We start from the raw sequence: 10,599 nt of genomic DNA on the forward strand, positions 1-10,599 counted from the left end.
CACTGGCGGCACCGACAGTATGGCACACCACTTTATTGATCTTCTTTCCCCGCTTTCACAGGTTTCAACCCGAATTTTCCACCGCTTTATGCAAGCGTCACCCGCTCCGCTCGTTTACGCGCCCCTGCACCCGGATTCATCCCTTCGCCGATAAATCGAACCGGCCTCCGGGCTATCCGAGAAGATCTCTCACCGCCGTCCGGGTGAGAGAGATCTCTCGGTACCTCGCGGGCATTTCGATTCCGCTCTGCGGGATAATTCGATTCCGACTGGTACTGCGGCCGATCGCTTTTCGACGGATCCCATTTTTAAATGTTTCGGTGTCTCCCCGTGAAACAAGATTTCGAGTCCATCGCAACTGTCAGACGATTGCCTATCGAGGTGCAAATACGAATTACGTTCGACGCAATTGATTATCTATAAATGTTCCTTTAGATCGTTAACGATGGTTAGTTCGTGTTTGCGAAACATCTTTGTCTGAGTCTTGTTTCACCGGTGAGACGATATATAATCCTATATAGGGTTTTATAATCCGCCCAGTACTTGGCCAGTACTGACCCAATACTGGATGGTAACTTGGGTTCAGTGGCAGAGTTATTTTAGCCAGTCATTTGCCAGTGATGACCTAGTACTGGCTGACAGAAGTTTGGCCGTCAGTTGACGGTCGAAGCATTGGTTTCGTTGGAACTGCTGGTGATCCTATATAGGATATGCGCCGGACTATGCATGACCTTTGACTACGTTGTCATGTTGACCTTTGACTATGTTGTCACGTTGATCTATGACTATGTTGACCTTTGTAGAAGCGTTTCTTTCATTTAGACCCGTAAAACGAGCGATTTCTATAATACAACGAAAGCACGTACATCGTCTGTTTAGAGAGAAAGAAATGCGTGCGTTATAAAAGTGATTTTATCACACGTACTTCGAAAAGGGAGAGAGCGATAAGCGCAGGAACGGACGCGTCAACGCGACGAAAGGAAAAGGACCGAGAGAGCGAGATATAATCACGTTCTGGTTTCTGGGATCACGGATGGCGTTCGCCGACCGTCAAGAGTAAACACTGTTGCTCGTCTCGAACTTCTTATCTTCCGTCTCTCTCCTCTCTCTCTCGCAACTACCACCGTCTTCGCTTTGCCCTATCTCTATACGGTTTCTTTCTCTTCTTCGTCTTCCTTCGCCTTCTTAACGGCTCCCTACTTTTAACCACTCAAGGTAATGATTCACAGAGTCCTACCTCCGACGACGTATCTTGGACTCCCAGCTACAACAAACGACATCGATCGTGACACATTCCTAGCATTACGCGACTTATCGCAGAAAGGCGTCGGTTCTCAAACAGTAGGATATGGAATCAATATTTAAACTATAATTAAATGTTTCGTCAGGTCGGAAGCAGCGATTTGTACCCAACTGGTGGTATCGAATTTTTTTCCCTTTAATTACATGCAAACAGTCGCATTTGCAAGGAGAAAGAGTATTGTAAAAAAGATCCCGTGACATCATCGTTTACGTCGTTGTAAATTATGTCATCACTGCAGCAATGTAACGGAAATATAACGGACCACTATTTTTCGCAAGATTTTACCTGATAACATAGTGGACTCTTCAGTCGTGAAAAAAAGTTATTACCATTTTTGTTACTTGACACAAAAATCGCACAGACATTATCGCGAATGATAATACGTCGCTAGATAATAAGCGCGCGGGAGACAATGACGAGCGAAATTGTTTCGTGGATTATTGCCGTGACATACTAGGAAAACAGCAGAGCGGTTTGTAACATGCGTATGTCCGACTTGCGTATCGCTGAGATTGTAATCTAGTGTGTTAGTGTATTTACACGTCAGAAAGCATATTTTAATATGTACAAGATATATCAATCAAATTTTCGCCGCTTATAATTTGACGTCATTCATTTATATAAATGGAGAATAAAACAAATATATCTTTAATCACTTTATAAAGCATACATTAACTATATTAATATTTTCCTTCGTATTATTAAATATGACATTTTAATTTTTGTTTCAGGTGAGTCGCGATTGGATAAATCATGCATATGTTATCTGTCAGTCTGCAATCTGCTACGGAAATGTAAGTAAGAAATTAAATTAGTCCGTGCATATTTTATCGAGTTAATGCCGATGGTTCTCGAACCTCGATTTTCTTGGTATATCGCTTTACCGAGAACCGGAACGAGTTAGCTGATGACGACTGCGTGATCCGGTTACGTAGACTCTTGCCGATAGCAAGAGTCTCTAGCATCGCAGTAATATAAACAGTTCGTCGTTCACACACGCTCTCATAAGTGTCTAAATGAAAACAAGTAGGTAGTAGCCATTCCTGAGCAGTGGCTCTCATTAGCATTTGTCCCCTGCGTGTGGTCTGCAGTCTAGTGTCATATTAATTTTCGACGCTACGTATAGCGCTAATTAAGCATTAATTGAATTAAAATTACGTTGCGACATAGAGCAGCGCGAATTAATTTCGAGAATGACCTTGTGATATTAAATTTGTTTTTTTTTTGTCTAATTATTTTACGCAATGCATACATATTATGTACGTGTATGTGTGTTTATAAAATGGATTTAAGTCATTTTTTTATACGAAAAATGAATATCGTATAATTTTTTATTTTTCCTATTTTTTTAACCTATTCTTTTCTATTTCTTTTTTTTTATCTTTTTCTTCTCGAAACCCTATTATCATTTTACTCATTCTGCATTTTATTTTTTTACAATAAAGACTTAAAGTTAAGTACAATAATAAAGCCAAAAGAGTTCGTTTGTTTCGCGTCACGTACCTTTTTATTTTCGACTCGTTTCCTCGCGACCTTCTTTCTCGCGCTCTGTCCTTCTCTAGTCACCAACGCGACTCTTTGTTTGCCGGAGGAATTCGCTGACGGCAGGTTTCGCTGAAATCGCGTGATTACGACGCGCGAACTTTGAGATAAATCAGAGAATAACGCTTACAACGAGAGGTAAGCGAGATGAAGCAGAAACGGTAACCGCGTTCATGTAATGTGATCATGCTCCAGCTGTCTCATTCAAAATTTTTTTTTCTCCACGATTTCATTTTCGTACCGACATGTATCCTTAATCGACCGAAAGATTTAATACGCACTCCTGCAGCCAATTGTTCGTTATAAATATATTAAATTTTGCCTTTGTTTTTTAAATAATACTATATATATATATATATATATACGGAAAGTCATATTGTACTTAATAAATATTTAGAGATTCTTCTCTCCTAGCAGTCTCAGATAATGGAGCTATTTATAGGCAGACACGTGCCGCATAAAGCGTACATAGGTAATCTGCTAGTGACAAATATAGATCATTTGCATCGTGTTTTATCGAGCCGATGTTTTAAAGATGGCAATACCGAAAGATATTATTCCTCGCAGACATATAACGTGCAACGCAGGCTCGCTGACGTTCCGAGATGTGCGCGTTACGATCTGTCGTGCGCAATATGCGACGTTATGCATGCAAAATTGGAATTGTTTCCTGCGATTAAATTACATGAGGCGCCGTAACGACTTAACTCGTGGTTTCTTAAACGTCACGTATGACGCTCGCGTCGCAGCGATCTATCGCGATTGTTTCCGCGCAACGTAAACGATATTTCTTTGAGATAATCAATTAGAAATAGTCCGTATTTTGGTTATACGAACCGTAAGATAAATATACAGCTATACGTGGTGCTAAAAGACATCTTTCGATACTGGATTTTATATCTGTCTGATACGAAGATTGCGCTTATTAATATCAAGACACAAGTCAAAAGATTTACGTATTTAGTATTAAAGTATTAAATATTTAGTCTTAAATATATTATAAATATACATGTACAAATAATGATGTAATGTAGTATCAAGTAATATTTAATATTCAGTGTCAAGTAAATCGAAAACACTACCTGAATACCTCCAAGTATCATTTTATCCTTGTTTAATATTTCGTGAACAATAAAGATAAAATGATACAGAGAGATATTCGGGTAGTGTTTTTGAACGCAGCCCAGAGTAAACGCTAACAATCTGCTGTGAAAGATCACGACAGAAAGGAAATGCGAAGCAACATCTCCATCGTCGTCACTTTCTTTCAAAACCAATTTTTTTTCTTATGCAATTACGTGGCGCTACGGCCTTCTCGACATACCTGCTTTATACAACGGAAAATTCCAACTCGGAAATTTAAAAAAGTTACGATATTTTGGCACATAGAGAATGTTCTGATATGTTAAAACTATGTATTATTCTTTTTACCATCCGAATTTACTCTAGAATCAATTCTGAAACTCTGAAAATTGGCCCAATTTTCATTTTTCTTTTATTATTCATTAACAAAAGGAAAAAATAAAATTTTACAGAAAAGAACTTGTAATTTTCTTTTAATGAGATTTAAAAATTATTTATTTGAAACACTTGTTTGAAGAATTTTATAATCACCGGAACAATTTCAAAAATATTAAATAAATGTTATAAAAAATATTCTTGTATATTTATACGTCTCTTTAATATATAATATATTTATATAATATTTACATGTTTATTTATTTGTATTTATACGCTTATGTAATTTTATGTTTTATATGTATGAATAAATATATAGGTAAAATACGTATTAAGGGATTAAATTATATTAAAAAGCCATTTTGAAAATACAAGAATATTGTACATATTTCTTCTGATTTGTTTATACATTTTTAATAATTTTTTAAATCAATGGATAAATTTTCTAATCAATAAATTTCATTAAAAGAAATAAGGCTTCTTTATAAAATGTTTTATTTCTTTTTCTTAGTGATTAATTAAAAAGAAACCGGAAATTGATAAGCTTAAGCTCATGTCACACTATGCATTATGGATATGGATTTGTGATTCGATTTGTAAACTGTGAATCGTTGCTCAATCAATCTGATTGGCTGGTCAACGATTCGCGATCCGAATCCATTCCGCATCTACAAGTATGGGCTTCAAGAGCGAGAAAATTCAAAGGGATAACAAACAGGAAGGGAAACACGGATAGGAAAATCGGCGGAAAGAAGACTGAGAATAGCAGCAAGAATAGAGAGAGGAAAGCGGAACGAGTGAAAAGCGATCTCACAAATCAGCGAAAGGCTGCATCGATCTCAACCACCGCCATCATTTCTTCTCTTATCCCCGCGACCTGTTTTTTCCTTCTTCACTTACCCAACGTGCTTTTTTACTGCGCGTTCACATCGTGCGAATAAAATGAAAGCAAAGGGCAAAGAGCATCTCGTATAAAAGGAGAGAATTCGACTAGTATATCCTCTCTCCAGTTTTCTACCTCCTCTCTTTCGTTTGTTGTTTTCGATGGTTTCGTTAGTTCCCTCGATAGAAGGCTTTCTGATCCAAAAACACGCTCGATGGAGCGTACGCTAACCGGAAGTAACGCGGAGCTTGGTTCGCTATGAAAATTACATTTGTATCCCGCGGACGTTTTATCCCTTCGGCGACCGAGGCAAAAATCCAAGCCGAAACTTTTGATAACACGCTGACAGATTTCGAAGAGAGAGAGAGCTCGCCGTTTGGACAGGAAGGAACGTGATCCAATCAGGATTTTGACATTTCCATTGACTTTTCTGTACGTAAACCCGTACACAGGCAAACGTTACTGCCGCATTTCCGCTGCTATTTCATAGCAACAGCACAATGGCATTTTATCACACAAATTATACGAAACGCTAGAGGCGAGTTTCCGTATTTCTAGTTTGTGACACGGGCAAGAATTTCGAGTAGGGTAAAGGTGGTACAGTTTCAAACATAATACCATTTTGAACACAATTAGATTTTAATTCAATTTCGAGGTTCAAGTTTGGTAACCCTGATCTCATTGTGTGAAGAGTACCATTAGACAGGAAAAAACTAAACTACAATGTAAGTAAGAACAATAGGCTCGCTCTGTGACTCAACGCCACTGTGTTTCCATTCAGTCACATTTCCACTAGAAACCGTGATCAAACTCAACAAGTTAAGACACATAACGTTAGATGGCATAATGATCTAATAATGACTAGAGTCCGTAAAAGCAATGCATCATTTATACATGCCGTAATATGAAATTAATCAATCACAGTCAATGAAAGGGGAATAATCAACTATGATTGATCAATATATCTTACAGATTATGGCATGTATAAATGATCTCTAAGAGTCCAACGTTGATCTATACTTTAGTTTTTTTTTCATAGACCGCGACCGTCAAGAGAAGTCCTAAAGATGATCGTTCAGAAGACGTCTCTATGTCTATCTTCTTAATATCCTAACGTTCTCAGGATGCCTCTCAGCATCAAAGAGTGCTGTATGGAACTATAGAACGTAATGTTCCAAATTGCACCCCTTACCTTATTCGAGTTAAAAGTAATTGTCGATATGTACTCGTATCAAACGAGTAATCGTTTTCGATGTTACACAGAGCATCTGTACGTGTTCTGTCTTTTTGCACTTCTTCAACGAAGAAGTGTACTCCCTTGTGTCCGTTACATTATTTTTGAGCTCGAGTCCCGGGTGCGTATTTTTACTTATCTTTATTACAGCCGCGAATCGACTCGTATTTTTACAGTTGGCCTTCAGCCGTTTGCGGCTCGTATATCTGTAACGTAAACGTCGATAGCCGGAGCCGCGGCATCGTCATAAATGTTTACAATCGACCTTCGATCGTGTACCTCCACGGCTCGTTTACTTCGTAGCCGCTGTTCGGCACGTACGCACGACGGCGCGCGGCGTCGCGCGGAACGCTTCGAGGAAGAAACTCGCATCAGTCGACGCGTGTAGTAACGAAGATAATGGCCATTTTCAATCCCGATACGGACTCGCCGAGGACTCCGGTCTCTCTCTCTCTCTCTCTCTCCCGAGAAATCGCGCGTCTCGAGATTCAACGAAAGCCGATGCGATGTCATTCCTTATCTTGGAAGATCATCTTACGTTAACAGAGGTTGCATTACGTCGTTGTCGACACATACTTGGTCCTTCGTTCGTTTGCGAATGCGTTGAACAATTTGGTCATATACACATGGGCTGCTATCTCTGGTGCTTTCCAGCAAGCGACACAGTGTGACACAGTGATCATGTCATCTTTGTTTAACATTGGCAAACAACAAGGATGTAATGATTCACTGTGTTACACTGTGTTATCTGTATCTCTTGCTGGAAAGTACCCAACATCTCCCATTTTTTGTCACATACGCAATGTTACAGAGAACTTGGTCGTCTTCGTGGGCGGAAAAGAACGTACAAGAAGAAAAATCCTTTGAAATGAAATGAAGATGTCGCTGTCTATGTTACTCAAAATGTGGAGAAAAGATGAAACTACACTCGTTTTCAACATGATAAGTTAAGTTCATAAACGTATGGATTGCGTTTTGATCTTCTATGCTTTATCAGAAGGAATTAAATATATTAGCATCTCTCTTCAACTTGATACTTGGAGAGATAGAATCGTTATTTATTTATGCGCTCTGAGATCACGTCTCCTTAAGCGTCAAGCATAATATATACTACCTACATACATGTACTTAAGTTATAGCCATATTATGAAATACAGAAACAGAAGTTTCATAAAGAGAGAAAAAAGTTAGAATAATAAAATAAGTAGGTACTAAAAAACATAAAACATGATACTTTGTATAAATGAAACTAGAGAACTGTGACTACTGTATCACATATCTTTATGGAACAAGTACTTAAAAAATTTACGTAAAGAGAGAGAAAGATTTATGTATGATTTAAGCTATCTTATTTTTTCTAACAGTGACTAACCGATAGTGACAACTTCATAAAAATGCGCACTCTATTCTATTACGTTTGTGATTAGATCATATGAATTCAAATCACTTTAGTAAAACGATGCATATTTTTGACGTATTTCAGATACTAGATTTTTTTTCTGTTTGTTATTGATTTATCTTGACTTATGCATTTACTTATCCATGTGTATATGGTCGAAGATTGAACACGATTTTCGGTACTTGTGTGCCATTTGTTCGGTAACGGAGTTATGGAAGTAATGTACCACCTCGTTTGTTTTGAAAACGATATGACCCCGATATAAAGATCGAAGTATTGCGAGATTCCTTTTAGCAGACGCGGTTAAAACTGCGCTATATACAGCGTAGGTGGCATCGTTTGCCGCGGGAGGATCGCCTTCATGGCGCCGCGTTAGACTTTTAATTAAAAGCCTCGTCCGCCGCCACCTCGGCATTATCATTGCGCGTTCCTGCGTCCGTCTACCAATTTTACTTCTCATTTACGGAGTATACCAACGGGCGGCACTCGTAATCGCGAGTAATATCCACGTCGCAATTACTCCGCCTGTCATTCAGCGTCTCGCCTCCCGCGGTACATCTCATCTAATTATCTATCGACAAATAATCGCTACTCTGTCAATCGTTATTAGCATAAAACACAGCAGCCGTAATCACGCGTATTAATTGCGTCAATGCGCACTTGCGCTATTAGAATTCTTTTTCAATCGCGCGAGCATACGAGGAAAAATGATTTTGCTGAGGTATTTAAAAATTTATGTAGAAACACACTGAAAAAAATTCTTAATTTCAAAGAAGTATCTCTTTGCTCGTATTCAAAAGAATTATTTCTTTGGATCAATGAAAATTTCTTTGAAAATAAGATATTGTACTTTTAAAGAAATAAGATATTGTGTGTGTATTTTCAAAGAAATTTTCATTGATCCAAAGAAATAATTCTTTTGAATACGAGCAAAGAGATATTTTTTTGAAATTAAGATTTTTTTTTCAGTGTGTAGATACAGATTTAAAGTTAACTTCGTTAGACCATCAGAATAATTATGTAAGAGAAATTCATGTATAAAGAGCGGTGCTGCGTAAAGTTTGGACAGTCTAGCAATCATCTCGAGCATCCTACATCATTATTTTGATCCACACTGAGAGAAAACGAAATAGTTATGGCAATTATAAATTTGGCACACGAAAAAAATGGTTTAGTTGAAAATGGAACCAAACCAGAAGATTCTGATTAAATCAAATAGAATTCCGGTTATCGCTCTCTCAATTAGAATTTTTAGATACTTTATAGGCGTACTCATTTCAATTAGGGAAAAGTGGGCAAAAATTTATCTTCGCACGAAACTTGTTGAAATACATATATTAAAGTCAGTCTTTAAGAATCTTCAACAAACTTTTTTACCAATAATGAGTGAATGTATTGACGAATGAGCGTTTAACTTTTCGTCATAAAAGTAATTTTCATAATTTTCATAATCGTTCTCGGTGAAATTAGAGGAGGATCAAGTACGTCTCTGCCTTCCTCATATTTCCTCCTTTGTATTTCAGTAAAACCGTCCTTTTTTTGTACAATGAACGAGGATCCGGAATTCTTATCGACGACCTCTGTGTGTCAATCTCTCCCTCCCCTCCGTAAATATTTAAAATTTTTTAGATTACATTCTTATCTCGGACACGCGTAATCGCGGTGTGTTTTCCGTTCATGGCGAGAGCCACTGGCTAATTCATCGGCAAGCTAGCGCGACGATGCGTCGTGCACACGCCGACGCGTTGCACTTGCGTCGCGTCGCGTCGCGTTGCCGCTCGATCGCATCGCCAACCGTGTCCCCCGGCCATGCGACAATGACGTTCACGGAGCGACCGGATGAGCACCACTGGGACGGATTTGTAGTAAGTGTAAGCAGAGCGGTACAGATGCGTCCGTCGCCGCGTCGCCGCGCGCGCGCGCGCGCGATCCCCCCGCGCGCTGTTGAATCCCGGCGCGCACGGCGAAGCCGTGATGACGCAACGGCCGAAGTGGAGGAGGTTGGATGTGTACGGGCGACGTGTCGCGCGAATGCGCCTGTGTAAAGACTCCGGTACGGCCAGCTGCACGGGAGGCCGCCTTTAAGTCGCTCTTGCGACTACGTCGCTTCCCGCGCGTCGTTACACTTTTCCTTTTTCTTCCTTTCTTTTTTTTTTCTTTAACTTGCCAATGCGGTTTAAAGACTTCTTAAAGATGATGTTACGTTCACGCCGATCGAGTATATACATCTTTGTTTGCCTTTTTAAATAATTGTGCATTATCACGGTGCAGTTTTGATCCTAGAATCAACTATCTTTTGTAAACATTACTTTACAACGATATAACTGAAAAAGAAGCCATAATAAAATGAGTGAAACAAATTACTTTTGACAGCTTGATTATTAATAACGTATTCACGGTTGTTTGAATTTCAGTAATTTGAAGGACGTTGCGTCGTACGTCAGCGAATTCGTCTTGTCAACTATGTCGAAATCGCTCTCTGACATCGCAAAAATATTGTCATAATTAGAAACATGCTCAAGGAATGTTAGAAACATACGTAACGATAATTTAAGCGATTAAAATAGCGTTCTTGGTACACCGACTGTTTCGCAGCGTGTACTATCAGTGCGATATACACCGGTCGTACGCAGTTACGGTACACCCACGGTGGTTGGAGCGAGGAGGTGGGTCCCGGGGTGGAGAGACGGAACTAAGGTTCGTTCTAGAAGTCGCAGAGTCGGGCGGCATCGGGCAGACGGCCGACGGCGTGGCTTGGCGTGGCGTGGCGTGGCGAGGCG

At 39.3% G+C, this 10,599-nt stretch overlaps 1 protein-coding gene across 1 annotated transcript in view; it reads left to right on the top strand.

Moving 5' to 3' along the window:
• Positions 1-10,599, top strand: part of mam (neurogenic protein mastermind) — a 191,617-nt gene that overhangs the window by 90,417 nt on the left and 90,601 nt on the right. The window contains exon 2 of the mRNA XM_018503556.1: positions 2,035-2,097. Coding sequence (XP_018359058.1) covers positions 2,035-2,097 — 63 coding nt within the window. The remainder of the gene's footprint in view (positions 1-2,034; positions 2,098-10,599) is intronic.

Source organism: Trachymyrmex cornetzi, unplaced genomic scaffold (genome assembly GCF_001594075.2).
Source record: "Trachymyrmex cornetzi isolate Tcor2-1 unplaced genomic scaffold, Tcor1.1 scaffold16, whole genome shotgun sequence".
Taxonomy (NCBI): Eukaryota; Metazoa; Arthropoda; class Insecta; order Hymenoptera; family Formicidae; genus Trachymyrmex; species Trachymyrmex cornetzi.